Genomic DNA, 26,798 nt, shown 5'->3' on the forward strand with positions numbered 1-26,798 from the left:
AGGTCTGGCCCTTTTTTAGACCAGCGATGATGTGGGGCCGCGAGTAAATGGTCAAGGAGGAATTCTTGAGATGTTTTCGGTGCAAAAAGGTCCTTTTATTATAGCATGGGGACAGGACCCATGGGTAGAAAGAGCTGCCCTGGGATTATGAGGAGTGACTGATGACAGACTTTTTAGTGAGTGGGGGTTAGGGATAGTGTAAATCTCTAAGGAATCTGTGCATGTTAAAAGCAAGGTCCCCAGGTTCTTGGAGGGCTGCTATTGTTAAAATAAAGTTGCTTTAATTGTTTAGTAAAACATTAGTCACGAAACCCTTCAAATGTATATCAGTGGGCCATACTGTTTGAAAGGCGATTGCTAAAGTATATCTTGGTGTGGAGGGGTTACCATTATCGGAAGAAAGTAACACTAACCAGAGCAAACATTAAAGAAGTCCTTGAGGGAGCCGTAGGCGTGTTACAATCCGTAAGCCTCAGGAATCCTTCTTAGAGAGGAGGAGCTACAGTAAAGTTCTTTTTCTCTGATCGGGTGGGGCGCTTTGACTAAAATCAAGACCAATAGTCAAAGCTCCATTCCCCTTACTGGGACGCCCCTTTGGAAACCAGCAGCCGGTCTTTATAATCCCCTCTATGCCTCCGGACTCACCCTGGGGCTGTATTTTTTTTTTTTTTTTTAATGGAACAAACGTGGGGGCGCCTGAGTGGCTCAGTCGGTTGAGCGTCCGACTTCGGCTCAGGTCATGATCTCACAGCTCGTGGGTTTGAGCCCCGCGTCGGGCTCTGTGCTGACAGCTCGGAGCCTGGAGCCTGCTTCAGATTTTGTGTCTCCCTCTCTCTCTGCCCCTAACCCACTCGAATTCTGTCTGTCTCAAAAATAAATAAACATTAAAAAATAGCAATAATTTAAAAATGGAACAAACATGATCCCCAAGGCCCGAGGAAAAACTTCTCATCTTTTTATGTAATGTTTCCCAGCCTCGGTACAAATTCCCAAATCAAGAGGTATGACCTCTCCATGGAACTCTTTCTTATAATACTATTTTCCGGCTTGACCTCTTTTGCTAGAACTCCAGATGGTCAGAGGTCTCACGGGCAAGCCTTCATGGCACTGTCCCCAAGGTCCCAAGCTCCACAAAAACTGTAGAATCTGTTTTGCTGGGTCTCATGGCCCATCTGACCTTGTGGACATTCTAGATGACTGCTCTTTTGTTCCAGCCCATCGTCTTTCCCTTTCCCCCGAAGGCCCGGGGGCTCCCTAGATGGAAATTCTGCTTTACCCTCTGTTAAAAAGACAAAGTTTTCTTGCATTGTTGGTCTGCTCTTGATAAGAAAGTGCAAATCAAGAGTCGGATGTTTAACTGACTGAGCCACCTAGGCGTCCCTTTAAAACTTTCTAAGTCTAGGGGCACCTGGGTGGCTCAGTCCGTTGAGAGTCTGACTCTTGATTTGGGCTCAGGTCACGGTCTCACAGTTTGAGCCCCACATCTGGCTCTGCGCTGTGCGTGAGCCTGCTTGGGATTCTTGCCACATACACACGCCCCCACCGCCCTCAAAAAAACGAATAAGTTTTGAAAAAAAAATTTAAAAAACCCAAAACTTTCTGAAGCTAAAACTGCCCACTTTAGATTTTCCCACAGGTACCTCAGATAAAAATTGACAATGGGGAACAAACTGATTGACTTTTAATGGACATAGGTGGAATATACTCAGTATTAAAGCTAATTTAAGTTTGTTGGTTTAATTACATATATCTTCAGAGTTATCAGCATTAAATATAAAACTCTTATTCTACCAAGGTTTACTAAAGTCGAATAAGCTCACATTATATCTCTGGCAGTTGGTCAGCAAAAGGATGGCTTAAAATGATGGTTACTTTTATAAATAAATAAATAAATAAATAAACTTAAAAAGGGGGGTGACACCTGGCTGGCTCAGTCAGTGGAGCATGTGACCCTTGATCTTGGGGTCGTGAGTTCCAGCCCCATATTGAGGGTCAAGATTACTAAAAATAAATAAACAAATAAACTTTAAAAATTTATGGTCAATTATGTCTGTCTCATAAAGTTCTCAAGGGTAATTCTTAAGATAGCTTTCAAAACCTTCGCTAACCTGAAACTTTAAAGTTTTGCTAAGCTAAATTCTAAATTAAGTTGAATTCATTGGCTATCTAAGTCTTTTCCAAATAAGATAAAATACTTCGACATTAATTACTAAACACAAGGTTTACCAGCTTTTGGCTTCTTTGCAGAGAAATTAAAGCTATTTGGGTCTGTTGGAAAACATGGCTTTGTGCCTTACTGAAAGATTATACAATGAAAAACTATGACATGTATTTATAAATTTGCCAACCTAAAGAATCCTGCTGTAATACAGTTCACAATTGGTTACTAGTTTTCCCTAGAGACTAAGGTTTCTAAGAGTTAAAATTCTGCTAAATGTAATTAAGACTGATAGAAATGATAAGGAAAGCAACTCTGTATGTAGGACAGTAGGAGATGTGTAAGAAGAATATAAGAGGTGAGAATATATTTTGTTGAGCGAAAAAGAAAGTAACATTGTCCTAAAGTGAGACTAGCTATTTAGAGAAAAGGCGTAGGACAAAATCTGAATGCAAAAGAAAGCTGTAGGTTTGTGAAGGGAAAGCTTAGAGAAGAATTTTATGTGTGGTCAGGACAGACTAAGCTTGAAACTAATGGGTTTTAAAAGTACACCTGGGGGCCGCCTGGGTGGCCCAGTCAGTTAAGCGTCAGACTTTGGCTTAGGTCATGATGTCACAGTTCCTGAGTTCAAGCCCAGTGTTGGGCTCTGTGCTGACAGCTCAGAGCCTGGAGCCTGCTTCGGATTCTGTCCCCCTCTCTCTGCCTCTCCCCCACTCACACTCTGTCTCCCTGTCTCTCTCTCTCTCAAAAATAAATAAACATATAAATAAATAAAGTACACCTGGTATAAGATTGAAATTCTACCATACTCTGTTAAAAAGACAAAGTTTTCTTGGATTGTTGGTCTGCTCTTGATAAGGAAGTGTAAACAAAGGTGTTTTGTTTTTTTTTATCTGCCCAGAAAACAAAAGTTTCTATGTTTTGTCTTTATCAGGTCTTTGACTAAAGTTAAAACTTCTCAAAATTTATAATGATCTGTAATCCTATTTAGATAGGTGTTTTAAAACTTTCTAAGGTTTCTAACAAACGTCCCTGAGATTTGAATTGTCAATGAAGCCTTTTTGACTCATTGGGCTTGTTGATTTGGTCTGTTAAATTACTGGGGAAGCACCATCAAACTCATAGTAATTAGCCTTAGGTTGTATTGTATGGGCAAATGCTATAACTGCTTTAGAAATTACATACAGTCCCTAGGGTTTTAATATGTTTTGATATAAGGTCATCACTTGACATTCTAATCATTAAAATGCTAGGTGTTGGGGCACCTGGGTGGCTCTGTGCTGACAGCTCGGAGGCTGGAGCCTGCTTCGATTCTGTGTCTCCCTCTCTCTCTGCCCCTCCCCCCCCCCCAAATAAAATAAAAAAAAAAACATAAAAATTTTAAAAAATAAAATAAAATGCCAGGTGTCACAGAAATAACTGGATTTCCTTGTCAGCTACATTATAATGAACTTTACTATCAAATCTTTAACCATGTCCATTTCTGAGGGTTTTTTTTTTTTGTCATTTATAGTTACTGTTCCGATGCTCTTGCAAAACGAGTTTTGTCTTCAAGGCGATTCATGAAAAGGACGGGTTTTTTTGTTTTTGTTTTTGTTTTTGACAAATACGGGTAATTGGTATCTTTAAGATCGTAAAACTGAACCGGGTAAGAATTTCCAGAACTAATGGGAAAGCTTCGTTCAAACAGAACAGAAATTAATAATGTAGAACTGAATGAATTAAAGAAGATGACTGTAGTTTTATGACTCTGGTTTGAAACATTGCTGGTTCTCTAATGTTTGCTTTTTCAGATTAAGGAAACTTTCTCTTAAGATATGCATGACTTACAGAAATATGATAAAGTATTCTTTTATGAGCAAATTGAAACATTTAACTTTTCTCCCTACCTGAACCCTCTAAAATTCAGAAAATCTCAGTGAGTATTCTTTCTTCCTTGGCAATTACAATTATTTGCATAAGTTCAACAAGAATCTGTCCTTGTTTTTTTTTTTTTTTAAGTTTATATATTTATTTTGAGGTGGGGAGAGGTAGAGAGAGAGGAGAGAGAATCCCAAGCCAGCTCCACAGTCAGCACAGAGCCCGACTCGTGGCTCGAACCCATGAACCATGAGACCATGCCCTAAGCCGAAGTCAAGAGTCGGACACCCAACCAAATGAGCCACCCAGGCACCCCGAGAATCTGTTCTCCTTGTAACAGGACCCATTAGAAACTTTCATTATTTTACCAAGGCTTTGACTGGAACGTCCTATTTGACAGAGACGTGCATAGACTCAGATGGGACCAGACAGCTCTAAGGAACTAAGGTTGACTTTATGGAGCCAATGAAGCTCCTTGGAAATGTTGGCCTGATACCTTGCTTACAGAGTTTCCAGCAGCCTTACCTGGTGAGTAAAGAACATCACTTCCTGGCAGGTGCAGAAACCTCAGGATATTTGGGGGATCCCGAGAAGAGAAATTCACCCGCATCTACAGGTATTGCAGGCATGTCTAATGGTAGGTATTTGGATTGGCTTCTGGCCTCAAGAGGCTATTAAAAGTTCAATCTAGGAGGCACCTGCGTGGCTCCGGTGGCTGGGCATCTGACTCTTGATTTGGCTCAGGTCATGATCTCACAGTTCGTGAGTCAGAGCCCCCGCATCGGGCTCTGTGCTGATAGCTCGGAGCCTGCTTGGAATTATTGCCCTCCTCTCTCTGCCTCTGCCCTGCCGCTGCTCACACTCTCTCCCTCTCTCAAAATAAATATAAACAAAGAAACATTAAAAAAGAATGAGTTAGTCTTGATTTGACTATCTCTGGAAGGTGAATTTAGAGAAAAATTATGTTTCAATAACACACCTTCGTGGATGTTAAATTCTAGTTGATTGTCTTTGAATGTTTGTTGTTTGCTTAGCTAGACAACTTGGAAACCAGAGAAATTGCCACAATGGCTCATATGTAGACAATCTCTGTGCTTGTTACTCTGTGGGGATAATAAGCGGACCCCATGGGCATATGATTATTTGAACAGCTGGAAAACAGGATGGACTCAACAATTGTATAACTCAACTATCACCTTGACCAATTCTGTGTGGCTGGGATGACACAGTCATTCCTAAAAGCCAGAACCTACCCTCCTCCACAGGGTCAACTCTGGACTTGTGGAGATCATAGATGGCCCCACTTTCCTTCTGACTGCATAGAGGATGCCCTTGGGACGGCCTTATCCCCCAGAGGAGTCTTCCCCCATTTGCCAGCAATTTCTCATAATTAGGATATTGTTAAGGCTGGATACCAAACAAAGAGGGCTTCCTGATGGTTTTATCTCTTAATGGTATTTGTCCCAGGAGCTGCATCATTGATGTAAAATTGCAAGTAGAGGCTTTACCCAAGCATGTAGCCGCCACCTTTAATCAAGCCCAGCATGCAGTCACCCACAAATTTAAAGGGAGCCCTCCAAAACTCAACGGCCCCTGATATCCCAACTGCAGCTCAAGAAGGAACCTACGGTTTATTAAAATAGAATGTTACAGGGCTACTGGGTGGCCCAGTCTGTTAAGCATCTGACTCTTGATTTCGGCTCAAGTCATGCATGATCTCATGGTTTGTGAGTTCGAGTCCTACATCAGGCTCTGCATTGACAGCATGGAGCCTACTTGGGATTCTCTCTCTCTCTCTCTCTCTCTGTTCCTCCCCCCCACTGTGCTCTCGCTCTCTCAAAATAATAATAAGCAAACTTAAAAAAAAAAAAACCCAGAGTGTTATATATATACTCCAGATAACCACAAAAATTACTGAGATGAATACTACCCAAATTGGCATGTTAAAGTCTCCCTCCCACTCCATTCATGATTGGTTAAACTCCTGGACTGGAGGAGGATTTGGGTCAAAAGTCGTTTAATTAGGGCTTTTCTTTTTCATCCTAATAATCATCATCTTATTTTCCAGATCTCTCTCCGCCCGGTGCCGAGATTCCTTCACGGCCACATGTTTGAGCTGACAGATGATCCTTTCCACTCGGGAAAATTCACACGTGCTATCTGCCTTGGATACAGCCGCCTCTGCCTTTCATAATCCCAACATATAAATTCCCAACCGACCAATGTTGATCCATACGTAGGGACATCTCTACACCCCTCGTTCAGCGGGAAGAAGCCGTTGAAGACGAGACTTCCACTCAAATGCCAAGGATTTGTCATTGCCGACCTGTCGGGGTGGGGGGATGATCAGGGCCACTTCTAGGCAACAGGCTTGAGCAGTGGAAACCTGAGTGAGGTAAAATAGCCCACAGCCACCCCCCCCCCCCCCCAATGAAGTAGGCTCATTAGGCAACTCTTCTTAAAATAGCCACAGGCCTTAACTAACCAACGGGCCATTTACACAGTTACCAAAAAAAAAAAAAAGTTCCCATATGTTCCCATATCTCCTCCTCCCACCCTGTAACTGTGGCCCCACAATACCGCCTGGTGACAGACAGTCTCTACTTTGCTGTCCTGCCCGCTGCTCTCTTGCAGTGTATTCAATAAGTCTCTATCTCCTTTGTTCTGACTTGGGTGAATTCTTTCACCACCATGCCAGCCCCCACTCCATCGGGACGCCACGGAAACTGAGGTTCAGAGAGAAGTGACTTACCGAAGGTTGCTCAGTGACGGGGCACCCACCTCTGCCTCTCCAGCCCACCAACAGAGCCCCTGCGCATGCCCACAGGTCTCCTAGCTCCCTCCTGGGCCCACCCTGGCCTCCTGCCATGCCTGCCCTTCCCACTCTGCCAGAGGCCAAATGAAGAGGAACTTCTCCAGGTCTTAATGAGTACAACCAGGAGACTGGATTTTTGTTTGTTTGTTTGTTTGTTTTTCCTGCTGCTTGAAAATGGGCTCAGAGGTCATTCCCAAAGCATTTCCAAAAATATCTGAGTAATGACAGCATGGCTGGAAGTGGCTAGCTTGTAGGCTTTGGAGAGAGTCAGGCCTGGTTCATTTCTCAGTTCTGTCACTTTTTCGCTGTGCTCAGACACCTCTCTGAGCCTCTGTTTTCTAATCTGTAATGAGGATGTTGATAGCACTTACCTCTGAGGGTTATCTGGGGATTTAATGAGTAAAGAGCACAGTATATAATGTGCTTAGCACGGTGCCTGGCACATAAATCAGTGACCAGAAAATCGGAGTTTTTGTTATTATTATTTTAAGGTGCTCTGCCTTCCAAGGTGACAACTTGGAGACAGATCCCATTCCCTCAGCTAAAGATCTTTTCTTAACTTAAAAACTCAGTCTCAGGGTGCCTGGGTATCTCAAGCAGTTAAGCATCAGACTTCAGTTCAGGTCATGATCTCACAGTTGGCGAGTTCAAGCCCCGTGTCGGGCTCTCTGCTGTCAGCACAGAGCCTGAAAAATAAAATCTTAAAAAAAAAAAAAAAAGAAACAAGTCAGTGTCTCTTCTTCGATACACACAAAATACACAGATGACTAATAAAAAGTAGATAAATTGGGCTTCATCAAAATTACAACTTTTGTGTTGCAAATGACACCACCAAGAAAGTGAAAAGAACCCACAGGATGGGAACAATTATTGCAAATCATATATCTGATGAGGGACTCGATTCTAGAATATAGGAGGAACTCTTACAATTCAATAATTAAAAGGCAAGTAATATAATTTAAAAATAGGCGAAGAGGGGCACTGGTAGCTCAGTCGGTTAAGTGTCTGATTCTTGATTTCAGCTCAGGTCATGATCTCTAGGTTCGTGAGATCGAGCCCTGCTTGGGGCTCTGAGCTGACAACACGGAGCCTGCTAGGGATTCTCTCCCTCTCTCTGCCCTTCCCCCACTCGCCCACACGCCTGCACACACACACACTCTCTCTCTCTAAATAAACTTTAAAAAATAAAAATAGGCAAAGGATATGCGTAGAGATTTCTCCAAAGAGGATATGCAAATTGGCAATAAGCACATAAAAATCAACATTACTAGTCATTAGGGAAATGCAAATCAAAACCACAATGAAGCATCACTTCAAGGAAAGATGAAATCTCTAGAATCAAAACGGATGGCCAGCAACTGTTAGCGAGGCTGGGGAGGAATTGGAACCCTCCTGCATTTCTGGTGAGAATGCAAACGGCTCAGCCACCGTGGAAAAGAGTTTGGCAGTGCTCTAAATTTTTTAAAAGTGCTTATTTTTGAGAGAGAGAGACAGAGACAGAGAGAGACAGAGACAGAGAGAAAGCACAAGTGGGGGAGAGGCAGAAAAAGAGGGAGACACAGAATCCGAAGCAGGCTCCAGGCTCTGAGCTGTCCGCACAGAGCCCGACGCAGGGCTCGAACTCACGAACCCCAAGATCATGACCTGAGCCGAAGTCGGCTGCTTAACTGACTAAGCCACCCAAGCATCCCTATGTTCTGTCTTGTAACCAAGACTCCCACTTTGATTTGTCAATAAGTGGATTATAGAGGTTAATGAGAAATGCTAGCAAACCCTGGTGCACCCATTCAAAGAAACTGGAACCCTCCCCAAATCCACATTTTCAGATGCCAGCCAAGGGCCAACCTTATAAGCATGCCTTTCTAGAACTGCTAGGTTAACTCTTTTCTGCACATGCCCTTTGTCTTGGGCCAAGGCATCTTGAGAACAAAACATGATCAGTAGGACCCCACGCAGCTGGGTGAGACCAGCATACATCACTGAACTTGGTTATGCCATACAGAGATCTTGGACCCAGGTGAAATGAAACCCACGAATCACAAAGGTTTATCTTAGACAAGGGAATGGCTTCTTAACATTTCTGTACGAGCCTTTCTTTACCTGAGCAGAGGCGCAAGGATTCAGCACAGCACAACTGTGGCCAGTAAGTTGAAGCTGCTTTGAACACCTTCCGGGGCACAGGCAATGAATATCATGACGTCCAGGGGACTCACAGAAGTACAGTCCCAGAGGCCAAACCTGCCCTCCCCCCACCTGAAACAGAGTTTACAGTGTCAGGGCCCCCCTAGGAGGGCGTATATTTGTCTGAAAGTCAAGGTATCAGGACTCCCCAGATGGGACCTCCTATCCTAGGGTTCTGGCTGCGGTCCAAATAATTCCCTTGAGTTATTAGCTTAAGAGGGACTACTTGAGGCCATCAGTTCCAAGCCAGAACAGTTCTGAAAAGCCAAGATCAGTGATGCTCTCTCCTCTTATCCCCTGAGCCTCCCAGGTACTGGGATTTTGTTTTTCTCTGTTGTTAAAAAGTCACTATGTCCCATTCAGTAATTAAAACTTTAATTCTTGGGGTGCCTGGGTGGCTCAGTTGGTTAAGGGTCCGACTTCAGCTTAGATCATGACCTCATGGTCTGTGAGTTCAAACCCTGCGTTGGGCTCTATGCTGGTAGCACAGAGCCTACTTTGGATCCTCTCTCTCTCTCTCTCTCTCTCTTCTTTCTTCCTTCTTCTCTCTCTCTCTCTGAAAACCAGAGAATCAGACTATCAGTCAGTTCATTTATGGAAACTACAACTAGTGGAAAAGTCAAATGCAACAATCCATAGCCATGAGATGTCTCCCATCTGCCAGGAGTGGGTGGGAGGGTCACGGTCCTTGTGACATGCCCTCGCCCAACCTGCTGCTTTGGGCAGGAATCACAGTTAGGAAGGCAACGAGTCTGCACCAGAAATAGCCGATCAGCAGCTGAGTTTTAACTTGTGCCATCAGAAAGCAAACCCTTCATCGTGGACATCTGCACAACCAGACGGTCCGGCAGCACCCGTAATGTTTTCACAGCGGCCGCTCCGCAGAGGGGTGTCCCAAATCTGGCCAGCTCATCGAGTGGAGTGATTTCACCTGATTTTCATTCCACACAGCTCGTGATGGGGCTGAAATGGCTCGCAGCAGACAACAGCAGGTGTCAGCCCAGAGTGGGAGCCAGGCAACCAGGCTCTGTGAATTCAGGATTCCAAAAGTCAGTGGCAAAAAAATAAAAAAGGTAACTATGTAATCTGATGGATAAGTTCATTAGCTTCATCGTGGTAAACATTTCACAATGTACGCGTATTTCGTATTTCGTACATTGCATAGCAGGAAACCACATTGTAGACCTTAATTATGGGCAATTTTTTCTAGGGAATTTTTATTTGCCAGTTACACTTCAATAAAGCTGAGGGGGAAATGGCACTGGGTTTTCTTTTGCTGCAGCCAAGCCAGACAGTTTTCCTACCTCTTTCTGTCATGTTGGTCTTAGAGCCCAGGTGGGTGACCTCAAAAGTATACACGTCATCTGGAGTATCATCAGCCTCTAACGGTCAGACAGGCAATTTCACAAGAACTCATTAGCAACCTCAAACTGCTTTTTAAAAAAAAAATTTAAATGTTTATTTAAAGAGAGAGAGAGACAGATTGCAAATGAGGGAGGGACAGAGAGAGAGGGAGACACAGAATCCGAAGCAGGCTCCAGGCTCTGAGCTGTCTGCACAGAGCCTGATGCAGGGCTTGAACTCACAAACCATGATATCATGACCTGAGCTGAAGTCAGGCATTCAACCACCTGAGCCACTCAGGTGCCCCTGAAACTGCTTTTTATAAACCTCAAAAGTATATCTCCATTTAGAGATTGCTTCTCTTTTTCAGTTCTGGCTCTCTTTTTTTTTTCCTTAGAATTTCCAAAGGGCGAAAATCATAGTAAGAATCATCAGTTACAGATGATTGTTCTGTTTTCAATACTCATAAGATTTCAAATTCCAGGCCACCCACATGGCAAAATACAAGAAAGTTGCATCCCAGTGACTTTTATTTTTTTATTTTTTTGCAACTCTCTCTAATTGGGATGATCCTTCTGGCACTTATGAAATTACAGGCATATAACAGTTTACATCAATTTTAACCATACATCCAGATGCAATAGCTGTAAAATACAAAGGCATTTTAAAAGTTCCTTCTCCTTTATTTTCATTGCAAATTTACTTAAACCCCTAGCAGTAAATTCAGTATTTATGGGGGGGGTTGCGGCAGCAGCACCAGCTGGAGCCCCCCCTCTTTTCCTTCCCCCGTGATTTGCCTGAAGCTTTGCTCCAGCTCTGAGAACTGATTTAACTTTTTCCTTCCCGCTTGGACGAGAGAATAATATAAACTTCCAACATTTTTGGTCCAACCAAAGGCCACCATTGGAAATGTTTGGGCTCTTTCTCCTCCTGCCTTGAGGAGGGAACAAAAACCAAAGACATCGCCCCCTGAGATTTCCCCCTCTCATTTTAGCCAGCGCACCCAAAAGAGGCCAAGGGATCCGGCTCCTCAACTCTCCTGGGCTCCTTCTATCACTGTCAGATCCCAGAGGTAATCTGTATTTCTTACAGCAGATTCGGCTGTGGCTCAAACAGCTCTTGCAAAAACCACGGGTAACTGCAGAGCCACCCACGCACCAAAGGATGGCTGACCGTTCCGGGAGGCCATGCAGGCCACCCCAGGGCCCCTGGGCAGGTACCGAGCACTCAGCAAGGGCTTCAGAAAAGAGCTCAGGGCCAAGGCCGCCTGGGTCACGGTCACAAAGGAAGAAGACAGCCAGTGCTTATACAGCTAGGAATCTCATGCTCATATCTTAGCAAGGATGTCCCTTTTCCTTCACCCTTCCTTTCCCCAGACAATGCTTGTACCGCATTCCACTTGAGTCAGGATCCATCGAGCACGTCCTATGGCCGCCAGCACGGGTTGGGGGTTCCCAAGGCCACCACCAGGTTTATTAACGTGCTAGGAAGAGTACAGGCCCCAGCCTATGGCCATACCCATGCCTCAGATGTATTACAGCCAAAGGACACAGGGCCAAACCAGCCCAGGGAAAAGGCACGTAGTTGGAGTCCAGAGGAAACCAGGTACAAGCTGCCAAGGGTCCTCTCCCGGGGCGGGGTGGGGGTGTCCCATGGGATACACTGCTTTCCTCCAGCAAGGGGTTTGTGAAATGTTGTCTACAAAGGAACCTTGCCTGAGCCTCGGACACCAGGGTTTTTACTGGGGGCCGGTCATACGGGCGCCCCGCTCCACAGCACAAACCAAAATCCCAGACTCCCAGAAAGAAAGCAGGTGTTTGCTGTAAAGCACATGGCTTATGCAAACAGTTTACACACAAGGAACTACTCTGATCATTTCTGGGGATGGTGGGGACCTTCCTGAATTTCAAGTTTCTCAGTGCCAACCAAGGCTCAACCGTGAAAGCCGGCCTCTCTCCTCAAGCCTGCTGGGTTTACTCTTTTCTGCACACCAGGGCATAGTGGAAGATGAGCCTTCATAGTCCCTCCTGAGAGAAGACTCCATGAGCGAGGCTTCTAGAACCCAGATCCCAGCTCATATTGGGCAGAAGGAGACAACTCAGAAACAAAGAGCAGAGACAGCCATAACCCAGCCACTGCTGATGCGTTATCCAACTGGGCCCAGCCTGCGAAGGAGAGTCTGGGAGGGAACGTGGGGGCTACAGAGACTGAGCCCTATGGGCTCTCCCTCCCCAGCCCCTGCGTGCAGCTGAAAGAGGCACCTAGTAGTATATCCAGAGTGTGACTGAGATCCACAGTGTTTCTGGAAGCAAAGTCCAGAGGGCAGGACAAAGCCACCAGCCCTGGCCAGCTGAGCCAGACATCTGCCTCCAGCCCTCTGCTGCTGATAATCTGCTCCCTTGATCTGGTAAACATTGACTTGTGCCTAGGACACCAGTCAGGCCAAGCTCCAGGAGTAGAGGTTCCAGTTGGCCACTCCGCACACGGGGACAGGATGTTCCGCCTCGGCTGGGGGGCCGAGAGGGCTGCACTGAGGCCCTTCTCCCTTGGTGGAAACTTCTAGCCTGTGAGCTCCACTCTGGGCTCCCTCCACACCATTTTTCTCAATTAGAAACCTAGACCCAGAGGGCTGAGGTAGACACTGGGGGCAGGCTGGCAAGGCACCCCCAGGAGGGGCAGAACAAGGAGGTAGGATCACCTCGCCAGTCTCCAGACTTGCCCAGAAAACAGAAGAGAGAAGTTGGGAAACGATGTCTGGACTGGTGGAATGAGATCCAGTCCCAGAAGCAAATAGGCCAGGGTTTGGATCTCTATTCTTTTTTTTTTTTTTTTTAATTTTTTAAGTGTTTATTTTATTTTTGAAGAGAGTGAGAGAGAGCACAATAGGGGGGCGGGGCAGAGAGAGAAGGGGACAGAGGATCCATAGCAGGCTCCGTGTTGACAGTAGGGAACCCCATGCGGGTCTTGAACTCACAAACCACGAGATCATGTCCTGAGCAGAAGTCGGACGCTTAACCGACTGAGCCACCCAGGCACCCTAGATCCCTATTCCTACCAGCTCTGAGACCTTGCAGACACGTGTTCCTTCTCTGGGCTTCAGTTTCCCCATCCTTCTAGTGGGAATACCAACATCTCCTATTTGTATAGAAGGCAATGCAGGAATTAAAAGTGCAGGCTTTGAGGGGCCCATGGGTGGCTCAGTCGGTTAAGCATCTGACTTCAGCTCAGGTCACGATTTGGCAGTTTGTGGGTTCAAGCCCTGCGTCAGGCTCTATGTTGACAGCTCGGAGCCCAGAGCCCGCTTCAGATTCTGTGTCTCCCTCTCTCTCTGCTCCTCCCCCACTCATGCTCTGTCTGTCTCTCTCTCAAAAATAAATAAACATTAAAACATTTTTTTTAATTAAAAGAAAAAAGTGTAGGCTGTGGCGTCAGAATAACCCATTTCATATTCCAGCTGTACCGTGCCCCTTGCTAACTGCATGACTTGGAAAAGTTCTCTAATTGTCCTGGACCCCACCTCAGGGCTGCTGGCTAAGGCTGACCCGTGGCAGGGCTTAGCTAAACCTCAGACCCGGGTCTGGTGAGTTCTTAGAGGGCTTCCTGGAGAAGGTGGCAACTTGAGAACAGCCCTTTGGGAGGGGGGAGCTGATAGGGTTTGCTGAGGAAGGCGGAAGGGGGGTTCCTCCCTGGCACAAGCCACTCTCTGCTCCCTGGTGAGGAGAGAAAGGCATGGGAGGGAAGAAGGAAAGAGGAGAGTAGCCTCCAGCACTTTCTTACTGTTAGTTTGTCTCACCTGAAATATGCTAATGTTGGATCAAATGATCCTTAAAGGCATTACCACTCACGCTGATTTGTTTTTACATACTGAAAAGAAAAAGAGGGGGGCTCCTGGGTGGCTCAGTTGGTTGAGCGTCGGACTTCGGCTCAAGTCACGATCTTGCGGTCCGTGAGTTCGAGCCCCACATCGGGCTCTGTGTTGACAGCTCAGAGCCTGGAGCCTGTTTCAGATTCTGTGTCTCCCTCTCTGTCTCTGCCCCTCCCCCACGCATGCTTTGTCTCTCTCTCTCTCTCTCTCTCTCTCTGTCAAAAATAAACTTAAAAAAAGAAAACAAAACAAAACAAAAGAAAGAGGGGCAAAAAAGGCTTGATGCAGGACATTTGGGGAGCCCAAATGCAAGAGGGTAGGGGGTCATAACACAGTCATGAGCCAACACCGTAAGCGTGAGAGACTAGAAAAAGTTTCCAGGCAATGAGGATAGTTGAAAAGTAAGTTCCCCGAGAAAAGGGAAGGATGGCTCAGCAACAGAGGTTCTGGGGACTGGGGTGGAAGAGAGGCGGCAGGCTGTCCTGGGACCCTCAGGTGAATGCCATGGCTGGCCAGCAGCCACCATTCCATCTTTCGGGAAAGTGAGACCTGAGACCTGAGGAGCCGGGCGTGGGGCTGCTTAGGAGGGTCCTGGCATTCCTCCTCCGAGAGCCATTAGCTCCACCTTCCCACCAGTCTGCAGATATTGCGAACCTGGGGCAGGGGCAGGACCATAACCTCTTTCCCAATACTCAGGCTGTGGCAACGCCAAGGCCCCCTATTCTCCATCAGTTGCCGAGAGCCCTAAAGGAACATAAGTAATCATGACCAGCGTTAACAAGTGACCTTTCCGCGCGCCAGGCGCTATTCCAAAAACTTATGCTTTATCTCACTTAATCCCAACCACACTATTATGGCTTCCATTTTACACACGGGGAGACTGAGGCTCAGAGGGGTTCCATGACTTTCCCCAGTTACATAGTTTGTAGCAGGGCCAGGATCCAAACCCCATACCCATGCCTCTAACCACCATGGAGTATGGCCCTTTTACCTAATTATAAACCACGCACTCGCTATGCACTCAGGGCTTCAAGACCAGCCCCTATCCCCCCTCAAATTCTCCCTAAACAAGAATTCTGGAGCGACCACTGCACTCCATCTGGCCTTGACTTCTGAGCTTTCTATTCTGATGGACAGAGAAAACAGTCCCAGCCTGGGGTACTGGAGTGTGCCCTTGGCTCTTTGCCGTGGCCCTGCGCTGCTGGCTATTGGCCTTGGGGGTCACACCCCTTCTCTGGGCCCGACAGCATCACCCTGTCCAATGAGGCTGCGGCTAGATCAGAGGCTCCCAGGCCTAGGTGCTTCCAGCACTGGGATCAGCTCCCGCCCACCCCTAGGAAGGCCAGGAGCCCAGGGGCGGGACCTGTTCGGAGTTAAATACTTGTGAACAGCACTCCACTGGCCTCTTGTCTCAGTCTTAGAGCAGGAAGTTTGACCTCGATTAATCATGGTAAGTGCCTGCCGGCGGCCATGGCAGCCTCCCCCTGGTGACATCTGCGGTGAGACTTCCAGACACGTGCCTTGTATCTGAGCCTCCGAGTCTTACTGTCCTTTTCTTTCTCCTCAGACGACTTACAGCAACAAAGGAGAGAAGGTAAGCAGGAGGGGAGATGTGGGGTCAGGGCCCCGGGAGACTGGGATGTCAGCAAAGAGCAGGAAGGGAACTTCGGTGGGTGTGTGACGTCCAAGATGCTTGCTCAGGTTCATCTCTGCCCGTCCCCGTCCCCCAAAGACTTAGCAGGACTCAGCCTGGCCCTGCTAAGAAAAATTTTACCTCTTCTTCTTAAATTTCTACCAATCTATTAATCCTGTCTAGAAGTTCTTTCTAGATTATTTTTTTTTTTAATATAATCTCTCCCCCGACATGGGGCTCAAACTTATGACCCTGAGGTCAAGAGTCATATGCTTTTCTGACTGAGCCAGCCAGCCAGCCCTGGAAGTACTTTCTAAGGTTTAACTTTAAACCCGTGTGGCTGTAGCAAACGGCAGCTCCCCTCTGGGAGACCTGGGCAGGGCTCCTGTGGGGGCTTTCTGATCCTAACCCCCAGGAGCTCAATCTCTACCAGTCTCTACGTGAGAAACGTCTCTTGAGGCTTGGCAAGGCCGCAGGGTGTTTGGTTTCTCGGTTCTGGAATGAAGGCCGGCACAAGGAAAGTGATTAGACGACACCTCTCCATCCGCGCTTTTCTAGACCACCTCCAGAGACTTAGCCTCTCCCCTTCTCTCCTTCTGCAGCCTGCGAGGGGCCGATTCCTCCATTTCCACTCCGTGACCTTCTGGGTTGGCAATGCCAAGCAGGTAAAAGCTGGGGCCGGGAACTGGAGAGGGCAGAGGGCAGGCAAGAGAGCCTCCTGGACAAGGGCGGGCCTCCAGTAGGGCCTGTGATTGGCCCCTGGGTGGGGAGGATCAGGGCCAGTGTTGGGACCATCCCAGGAAAGACAGACACTCTTTGGATCCTAATTACACAATCAGGGCCTCAGACCCCAGCAGGAAACTTATCTGACATCAGAATGGGCCAGGCAGTGGCCTTTCTTCGCAGGACGGACTCTGTGCCTGGGGCCACAGGGCAGACAGTCTTAGGGGGACTGGAGGCTCTCAGCTGGGGGCCCCCCAGGCTGGCCCTCAGGAACCCGGTTGCAACTCTGTGATTTAGGCTGCGTCATTCTACTGTAACAAGATGGGCTTTGAACCCCTGGCCTACAAGGGCCTGGAGACGGGTTCCCGGGAGGTGGTCAGCCACGTGATCAAGCAAGGCAAGGTGAGTCGCCACCCCAGGACCCCACTCACCCAGGAGGCTCCCACTTGCCTTCTCTGCCCCTGCTGGTCTCTGAGTCTCCTTAGGGCTCTGGTGCCTCTGGGTGAAGTAGACCAGGAGGCCCTTTCCCCAGGCCGACCCGGTTCTCTCCCAGGACGTCTGGTGGAGCTAAGGGAACATGGGCTGAGAGCCCCCACTCTCCCCTCCACGGGCACCTTTGTACAACTTGCAACACGGACGTTAGTGTCATCTCCTTGGCCTGGCCCAACGCTGGCCTCACAGATGTTCCTGATAAGTTGGCGGAGGCCTCAGACATCAGAACTGAAAGTCCGAGCAGTGCCCTGGTCCCCGGGACCCCTGGGGATTCCCTCCCCTGGGGGGGCCAGAGCCAAGAGCTCATCTCAGGGAGAAGCTACGGCAGAGACAGAGCTGGAACCCAGGGTTAAGGAATCCTGCCCGGCTGGGAGGGGTGATGTGGTCCTGGGGTGTCTCCCAGGTGGGCGGGGAGGAGGGGATGGGAATACATCGCCAGGTGCTCTCCTGAGCCACCAGCTACCCCTCCTTTCTCCTCTGTGTTCTTAGATCGTGTTTGTCTTCTCCTCCGCCCTCAACCCCTGGAACAAAGGTAAGGAGGCCCCGGGGGCTCAGGGTACCAGGGGATGAAGACAAGCTATTGTGGGGGAAGGGTAAGGAACAAAGGAGTGGGTCCAGTTCAGGGAGGGTTCCCCAGCCTAGAAGGAGATGGAACCCCGGGACTGACAGTAGAGGGGAGGGGGGAGGGGGCCATGGCTCTAGCGCCACGACCTCCCCTACCGGCCACAGAGATGGGCGACCACCTGGTAAAACACGGCGATGGAGTGAAGGACATCGCATTTGAGGTGGAAGACTGTGACTACATCGTGCAGGTGAGACGGCTTCTGGGCTGCCCTCGGTCTGTCACAGGGTCCCCTGTAGGTCAGGGCCGGAGGACCTGCCGCGTTGGGGTGACAACCCCAGACACCGCTGTGACGCACACCTGAGCTCCACCTTGCCAGCTGCATGTCGTCTCTCCGAGCCTCAGTTTCCACATCTGTAAAACGGGGACAATCAGAGCACCTACCTCACTGAGGTCTACCCCGAGGAAATGAGATCATAATTACGACTTCTCGCGCGCGACTCCGAACCAAACACCCTGTTCGAGAAGCAGCTTGGAGATTCAGAGCATAGACTCCAGAGCCAGACTGCCCGGGTCTGAATCTTATTATCTGTGAGACTTTGGGCAAGTGACTTAACTTCTCTGCGCCTCTGTTTCCTCAACCATAAAACGGAGACAATCGCAGTACCTTTCCTGTAATGTTGCTTTGAGGGTGGAAGAGGTTACTAGCTTCACTGATGCCTGACGTGTGAGAAGCACAGCTATGCAGTCAGGTTTTGCTAAATGAATGCAGGAGTCGTGCACGTAAGGGTGCCTGGCAAGGGTCTGACACAGGTGCTCGATAAATGCCCGTCGGATTCTTCCTATCCAACCACCTGTTTTGCAGATGGGGAAGCTGAGGACTGGAGAGGGGGAAGGGCCACAGAGTGGGGTAGTGCAGATGGGACACGCTCCCACCCCTACCTGGTTTGTCTCTCGTAGCCCCGACCCTGGGCCCGGGTCTCAGTTTCCCTATTTGCCAGACGGGCACAAGGCATGGGTGTCAGGGGTGGTAGCTGAAGCTGGCTGTAGTTCCCGCCCGGGGCTGGAAAAACCGGAGGAGCCCGTGGCAGGACGAGGTGGGGAAGTCCCGCAGAGGCTGGACCGAGGGGGAGCCGGCAAGGGCTCCGGGAGGGTCCAGCACTTAACCGCCTCCCTGACCCATCTCCTCTGCAGAAAGCCCGGGAACGGGGCGCCAAAATCGTGCGGGAGCCCTGGATAGAGCAAGATAAATTCGGGAAGGTGAAATTGGCTGTGCTGCAGACGGTGAGTGAACTTCGGTGCCCCTACCCCTCCTGCTGTCCGCTCCCCTGAGATGCCAGGATTCCCCACACCATCCTCACCCCCCCCCCCCCCCCCCCCCCGCTCCATCCTACCCTCCCGCCCTTGTGCCTCGACACAGACGTTCTCCCTCAAGTCTGACTGCCTGCAAGGCTTGGCCAGGGTGCAGCGGCTCATGGGAGCAACCGGTCCCCCCCCCCCCAGCTTCCCTTCCTCCCCTGCGGGGTAGGGAGGGGGATGGCAGTGATGACAATGGGATGTAAACGAAAGGCAGGGGCTCTGCAGAAGGGGGTGAGTGGGGTCTGGGGAAGCCCCGCCCTCTTCCAGCTGTGTGACTTTGGACAAAGCACGCCACCTCTCTGTGACTCGGGCTGCAGGGCCTGCAGCTGGACCGCGTGTGTGACGCGCGACAGGCTACTTAACTCTTCTGTGCCTCCAGTGTCTTCAACTATAACCCCGGCCAGGGTCATTGCGAGGCTCAGATGAGCTCATGTGTGCACAGCATTTCGAACAACAGTGCCTGGCATGTCGCAGACACTCAGCAAAGATTTCCAAGGCTGTGTTACTGTCGTACAGAGACAATCACAGGTCCCATCACCTCAAGGTTAAATGCAGCTTAAAGATCGTTAAGATGACTGAAAGAACCCTTGGGTACAATTTGATCCAATGCCCTCATCATTCTCACTTAGCCAACACATTTTTCTTGAGCCCCTACTACTTGCCAGGCACTGCCCTAGGTGCTGAGGATACCATGATGAGCCAAACCTCGGCCTTGCCCTCACAGATCCTGGGCCCAGGGGGCGGGGAGGTGGGGGGGTGCGGCAGGCAGACCGTTAAAGTCCCGAACACATGGCACGTGGCAATTCGTTTCAGAAAGGGGGAGGTGACCATCTTGAGCTGGGGTCAGACCCGGGCGGGAGCTGTGTTGGCATCGTGACGTGTGGCCCAGCCTCAGTGGGGATGAGGGCTCAGGGGCCAAGCTGGGCTGTTTTCCACCCATAGTACGGGGACACGACACACACCCTGGTGGAAAAGATGAACTATACCGGCCGGTTCTTGCCTGGATTCGAGGCCCCAGCATTCGTGGACCCCCTACTTTCCAAGCTGTGCGTACGCCTCAGGCCCGGGAGAGGGGAGTAGAGAAGGGGGGGTGGTGGAAAGCACTTCCCTGATCCTCCATGCAGACGGGGCTTCTCTGAGGAGACAGAGCATCTGGGAGCCTGCCGGGGAACTCCCGAGGGTCCCCAAGGGTGGCTTGAAGGGGTAGCACAGAGGCTAAGAACATAGGCTCTGGACGTAACTGCCTGGGTTCAAACCCTGGCTCTGTCATTTTATAGCCATTTAACCTCAGCAGTTACTTCGTTTCCCTCTGCCTCAGTTCCCCGTTTGTCAAATGGGGCTAGTAAGAGTGTGTGAGCTGACACGAACGGCTGCCTCTGGTAGTCCTACATCACAGCGAGCTATTACAGCGGGAAGGGGGAGACTGAGGAAATAGCCCCATCCTCACCGCCTAACGGCTTCCTTCCCCCAGGCCCAGCTGCAGTCTGGAGATTATCGACCACATTGTGGGAAACCAGCCTGATCAGGAGATGGAGTCTGCCTCAGACTGGTGAGTCCCGGCCCAACCCCTCCGCGCAAAGGAGTCAGGCCCGCCCCCCGGTTCTTGCCTCAAGACACTAACGTGGGAAATGGGGCCACAAGGGCGCGGGAGCCTAGCCTTATGTCACCGAGGCATCTTCTCCCTGTAAAACCATCACCGTGGAGTCCAGGGGCTTTGAGGCTCAAAGTGATGGAAAGGTCTTCTCTCTGACGAACCTTGGGGAACCTCGGCACAGAGGGGGTCACAGTCCTGGGAGACCCGGAGGCAGTCTGTCACTCCCCAAACAGTGCCCTTGTGCAAATTAGGAGCAAGTGCCCTTCTCAAAGCACCTCTATCTGTTGGACCTTTGCCATACTACACGGGTGTTGTTACAAGACACTTCACTTGCATCCGAAAGAAAATTGTCATGATAAAGGTACAGGTCTATGATGTATATGATGTAAGTGAACGGTGGTTCCTTTTTGGAGCCTGCTCGGGGCGGGGCGGGGGGTATTCTGGAAGGTGGAAATAGAGACAGGGAGCCAGTCCCCGGCTGGCGCTCAGAGCCACTGGGTCCTTATGCCACCCCGCAGGTACCTGAAGAATCTGCAGTTCCATCGTTTCTGGTCTGTGGACGACACACAGGTGCACACAGAATACAGCTCTCTGCGCTCCATCGTGGTGGCCAATTATGAGGAGTCCATCAAGATGCCCATTAATGAGCCAGCACCGGGCAAGAAGAAGTCCCAGATCCAGGTGGGGCCTTCCCTGGACCCCGGGGGCCTGGTTGGGGGAAAAGAAAGCAGGAAAGAGGTTTCCAGGCTCTTGCAGGGGCTGGGGTGCGGGTGACAGGGGCCAATGACAGTGTTTTCCTTGTTTCCTCCCACAGGAGTATGTGGACTATAATGGGGGCCCTGGGGTCCAGCACATTGCTCTCAAGACCCAAGACATCATCACAGCGGTTAGAAGCTCATTCCTGGTCCTAATTCAGCTCCAGAGCCAATCTCTGCAAAATGGAGGAGAGCACGGGGGGCGGGTAGTAGCAATCCTAGGGCGTCTTCCCCGGCCCAGATGGCTGGCCCGGCTCCCTGACTGATTGCTGCCACTCACGTGCAGGCACATTCCCACCCCAGAGAGTTCAGGTTCTCTGCAGAACGGTTTCTCTGCTGGCTTTAAAAGTAGCAGGTGCCAGAGTAAGAGGAAGCCTGGATTCTAGTCTTAGTTCTGCAAGTGACTTGCTGTGTGTCCCTGGGGGATTCAACCCCCTCTCTGGGCTTCAGTTGCCTCACCTTGAAAATGAAGATATTAGGCTACAAGGTGGATTAGGTCCTTTGAGCCAAATTAAATGTGCTGAGTCTGTGGCACCAGCCCTTGGGGAGACTGGGTCCTACCTATTCCCTACGTGGCAGTACATCAGAGTGGACAGGAGCCTGAACGGCCCCATTCCATCCTGGCCTAACCGGGAGTTCACTGTATGACCCTGGCAACTTTGTTCATTTGTTCATTCATTCACCCATCCAATAGATGTGTACTGGGCACCTATTATATGCCAAGCACCCTTTCAGGTACTTAGGATACCTCAGTCAACAAAACAATAGTCTCTGCCCTTATGGAGGCAACAAGTAAAATACATATATTAGATGGTGACGGTGCACATTTAATAGGACGGTCGTGAAAGGCCACATTGAGAAGGAGGCATCTGAGAACATAGGCTTGTAAGAAGGGAAGCCCGTGGACACCTGGGAAACGTGCCCCAAGCAGAAGGGACAAGCAGGGCAGAGGAAGGTTGAAGGCACAGCCAGGAGATCAGCGCGGCTAGAACAGAATGGGCAAGGGAGAGGAGGTAGGAGATGAGGTCAGAAGGTGGAATTGAGGGCAGATGGTGAGGGCTTTGAACTTGACTCTGAGGACATCACTGTGAGGTAAGCAGAGAAGTGACATGATTTCACCTGTATTTTTAATTTATTTTTTTTATTTTTAAAAGTTATTTATTTATTTATTTTGAGAGAGAGAGAGAGAGAGCATGAGCAGAAAAGGGACAGAGACAGAGAGAGAATCCCAAGCAGGGAATCCCAAGCCCCGATGTGGGGCTTGATCTCATGAACCGTGAGAGCATGACCTGAGACGAAATCAAGAGTTAGAAGCTTAACCGACAGCCACCTAGGCACCCCTAACTTGTATTTTTTAATTTTTTTAAAGTTTATTTTACTATTTTATTTTATTTTATTTTATTTTATTTTATTTTATTTTTGAGAGAGAGAGACAGAGTGTGAGCAGGGGAAGGTCAGAGAGAGAGGGAGACACAGAATCCGAAGCAGGCTCCAGGCTCTGAGCTGTCAGCACAGAGCCTGACACGGGGCTCAAACTCATCACCCGTGAGATCATGACCTGAGCCAAAGTCGGATGCTCAACCAACTAAGCCACCCAGGCACCTCCTAACTTGTATTTTTTAATAAAATCACTCTGACTACTACGTTGAGAATAGATATTTAATCTCTCAATGCCTCAGTGTCCCCAGCTATGAAATAGGGATAATTGTTCGGATACCTCAAAAACTTACTGCGTGGACATAATGAGGCAACACACGGAAAGTGCTTGAGATAGATACATAATGAGAATTCCATAAATGTTAGTGATTGCTGTTCTTTTTTAACAAGTTTTTTTAATGTTTATTTATTTTTGAGAGAGAGAGAGAAACAGAGTGTGAGCAGGGGAGGGGCAGAGAGGGAGACAGAGAATCCGAAGCAGCCTCCGGCTCTGAGCTGTCGGCACAGAGCCCAACGCGGGGCTCGAACCCACAAACCGTGAGATCACGACATGGGCTGAAGTCGGGCTCTCAACCGACTGAGTCACCCAGGTGCCCTGCGATTACTGTGGTTCTAATGGGGCCCACAAGGTCCAGAAGAGGAGGGGCATGAGGTCACAGGGATGCATCCTGGCAGGTAGGGGAAGCTAGGATAGGGACTCTGCCTCCTCCTGGCTAGGGGTGTTGAGCATGGAGAGAGGAGACTGACCTTGACCCTACTCTGAGACAGATTCGCCACTTGAGAGAGAGAGGCATGGAGTTCTTGGGTGTTCCATCAACATACTACAAACAACTGCGGGAGAAGCTCAAGTCTGCCAAGATCCGAGTGAAGGAGAACATTGATGTCCTGGAGGTGAGACGAGTGCAGGATCCTTGAGTTTGAGATGGGGAGAATGAGCCCTGAGTTTCATCTTGCCTCACAAATATTGTCTAAGCCTCTACCCTGCATCAGGCACTGGGACACAAGAGGAAAACCAGACTGGGTCCCTGCCACCATGGGACTTGCAGTCTAGCGGGGAGACAGATAACAAACAAGTAATAACACAAACACCATCAGAGAGAGAGTTGGTGCTGTGTAGAAAGTTAAAACAGGCTACGACAGAGAATGATCTGGGGCTACTGCACCAGAGGTGATCTAGGAGGGCCTCTCTGAGGAGGTGACATTTCAGTGAACTCGAAACAATAAGCAGGAGATGGCTGTGTGAAGGGCTAGGGGAAGAGCAAGCACAGAGGTCGTGAGTCAGGAGCAAGTTCCAAGTGTCTGAGGAATGGAAATAAGGCAAGAATGGATGAAAGGAAGTGTTTGAGGACTGGCCTAGGTCATAGAGGTTGGCTGGGGCTGATTCCTCTTGTAGATTCTTTAGGAGTTTGGATCTTGTTCTTCTATGGCCAGAAACCAATGGAGGGTTTGGGGGTTTTGTTTGTTTGTTTGTTTTTGTGTTTGTTTGTTTGGTTTGTTTTTAACAGCCTTATCCATATATAGGTCACATAACATATAAGGCACTCTTTAAAAGTATACAATTCAGTGGTTTTTTAACTACCCACTATGTTGTGTAGCTATCATCAAAATCAATTTCAGGGCGTTTTTCATCACCCTAAAAAGAAACCTCACACCCCTCATCACCTTCCTCCCTGCAGCCCTAGGCAAGCACTCACCCATCTTCTGTCTCACTGGATTTGCCTCTTCTGGACATGTCATATAAATGGCATCGTACAATATGTGATCTTTTGTGTCTGGCTTCTTTCACTCAGCGTTATGTTTTCAGGGTTCATCTGTGTGGTAGCAGGTGTCAGTGCTTCTGCCTTTTCGTGGCTGAATCGTAGTCCATTATATGGATATATCACATTTTTCTTATCTGTTCATCAGTTGATGGACATGGGCATGTTTCCACTTTGGGGCCATTGTAAGTAATGCTGCTGTAATCATTCTCATACGAATTTTTGTGTGGACATGTTTTTCATTCTCTTGGGTTTATACCTAGGACTGAAATTGCTGGGTTATACGGTAACCCTATGTTTAACCTTCTGAGGAATCTGCAGTTTTCCATAAAGGCTGCACTATTTTACATTCCCACCAAGCAACATATGAGAGTTCTGATTTCCACTGGAGGATTTTAAACAGGGGAATGACACCATCCAATTTTTTAAATTATTTTTTATGTTTCTTTTTTTTTAATTTTTTTTAACGTTTATTCATTTTTCAGACAGAGAGAGACACAGCATGAACAGGGGAGGGGCAGAGAGAGAGGGAAACACAGAATCGGAAGCAGGCTCCAGGCTCTGAGCCATCAGCCCAGAGCCCGACGCGGGGCTCGAACCCGCGGACCGCGAGATCGTGACCTGAGCCGAAGTCGGACGCTTAACCGACTGAGCCACCCAGGCGCCCCTATTTATTTTTGGGAGGGAGAGACACACACAGCATGAGCAGGGGAGGGCCAGAGAGAGAGGGAGACACAGCAAGCTTCAGGCTCCACACTGTCAGCACAGAGCCAGACACAGGGCTGGGAACCCATAAATTGTGAAGATTATGACCTGAGCTGAAGTTGGTTGCCTAGCCGACTGAGCCACCCAGGCGCCCTGACACCATCTGATTTTTGAAAGATCCCTTGGATGTCTGTGGGGAGGATGGATTGCAAGAAGGCAAGAGGGAAACATGGGGACCTGTGTAGAGGTGAGGTGTAGAGGTGACCTGTGTAGAGGTCCAGGACAGCCTTGATGGTGGCTGGCATAGGGACTGAGGCAGGTGGGTGGTAACAGGACAATTTAGAGATCTATTTGGAAGTGTCTGGAACAGCGGGAGAATGGGGTCTTTTCTTGGCTTTCAGGTGCAGGAGCTCTTATGGACTTTCTTTTTTTGGTTTTTATTTTTTAAATTTTTTTTTTCAACGTTTTTTATTTATTTTTGGGACAGAGAGAGACAGAGCATGAACGGGGGAGGGGCAGAGAGAGAGAGGGAGACACAGAATCGGAAACAGGCTCCAGGCTCCGAGCCATCAGCCCAGAGCCTGATGCGGGGCTCGAACTCACAGACCGCGAGATCGTGACCTGGCTGAAGTCGGACGCTTAACCGACTGCGCCACCCAGGCGCCCCTGGTTTTTATTTTTTAAATGTTTATTTACTTTGAGAGAAAGAGAGGGACCGAGAGAGAGGTGGGGAGGAGGAGGGAGACAGGGAGAGAGAGAATCCCAAGCGGGCTCTGTGCTATCAGCTCAGGCCCGGAGGCGGGCTCGATCCTACAAACCATGAGGTCATGCCCTGAGCAGAAATCAAGTCAGACGCTTATCCCACTGAGCCACCCAGGCATCCCCTTAGGGACTTTCTAAAGACCCCACGTGCCACGTTAGACGGGTGAGCCAGCCGCCCCCCTAACCCTGCCCCCTGTCTCCTACCTAGGAGCTGAAAATCCTGGTAGACTACGATGAGAAAGGCTACCTCTTGCAGATCTTCACCAAGCCCGTGCAGGATCGTCCCACGCTCTTCCTGGAAGTCATCCAGCGCCACAACCACCAGGTACCACCTGTCTCCGACAGCCCTCGGGAGCATGCAGGGTAGCATGGCTGGCTTTCTGGGCCCGCAGCTCACCTTCTCTCTCCCGCTCCAGGGTTTTGGAGCCGGCAACTTCAACTCACTGTTCAAGGCTTTCGAAGAGGAGCAGAACCTGCGGGGCAACCTTACCGACTTAGAAAACAACGGGATAGTGCCGGGCATGTAGGCCGCGGGTGGACCTAGCGAGGCCCCGCCCACCTGCGGGCGCCCGGTGGGCCACGCCCCCAGACCTGGAACACGCCCACCCCATCACGTACCCTGAACTGCAAGCCCTCCTTACTGGCCACTCCCTTAGGCCCCGCCCACCAAGCCGAAGCACCAGGCTCTGACCACGCCCCCTTCGGTGGGGCAGCTCCTTGCTCCCGCCCTCGGAATAAAGCGGACACGGGTCCCGTGCGGGGTCGTGGTGTTTGTGCCTGGCTGGAGCAGTGACGC

At 49.4% G+C, this 26,798-nt stretch overlaps 1 protein-coding gene and 1 long non-coding RNA gene across 2 annotated transcripts; one reads left to right on the forward strand and one right to left on the reverse strand.

Moving 5' to 3' along the window:
• Positions 1-6,547: 6,547 nt before the first annotated feature.
• On the reverse strand, positions 6,548-17,559 carry LOC144613916 (uncharacterized). Its single transcript, XR_013551393.2, has 3 exons — positions 16,420-17,559; positions 8,934-10,041; positions 6,548-7,533 (listed from the first exon to the last, which is right to left on the reverse strand). It is a non-coding gene; the product is annotated as an uncharacterized LOC144613916 (long non-coding RNA).
• Positions 15,596-26,759, forward strand: HPD (4-hydroxyphenylpyruvate dioxygenase). Its single transcript, XM_060612219.2, has 14 exons — positions 15,596-15,673; positions 15,791-15,817; positions 16,459-16,521; positions 16,877-16,981; positions 17,561-17,603; positions 17,801-17,883; positions 18,828-18,917; positions 19,935-20,038; positions 20,464-20,541; positions 21,105-21,267; positions 21,401-21,472; positions 23,547-23,669; positions 26,211-26,327; positions 26,419-26,759. Exons 1-14 carry the CDS (start codon positions 15,671-15,673, stop codon positions 26,527-26,529), a joined length of 1,182 nt encoding a protein of 393 aa, XP_060468202.1. The 5' UTR covers positions 15,596-15,670; the 3' UTR covers positions 26,530-26,759.
• Positions 26,760-26,798: the final 39 nt, after the last annotated feature.

This window comes from Panthera onca, chromosome D3, assembly GCF_046562875.1.
Source record: "Panthera onca isolate mPanOnc1 chromosome D3, mPanOnc1 haplotype 2, whole genome shotgun sequence".
Taxonomy (NCBI): domain Eukaryota; kingdom Metazoa; phylum Chordata; class Mammalia; order Carnivora; family Felidae; genus Panthera; species Panthera onca.

Excerpts from the sequence above, each read along its gene's own strand:
- HPD (XM_060612219.2), top strand. Across the intron at positions 21,473-23,546 it reads CCCAAGACATCATCACAGCG|ATTCGCCACTTGAGAGAGAG; the intron begins GTTAGAAGCTCA and ends ACTCTGAGACAG. Across the intron at positions 26,328-26,418 it reads TCCAGCGCCACAACCACCAG|GGTTTTGGAGCCGGCAACTT; the intron begins GTACCACCTGTC and ends CTCCCGCTCCAG.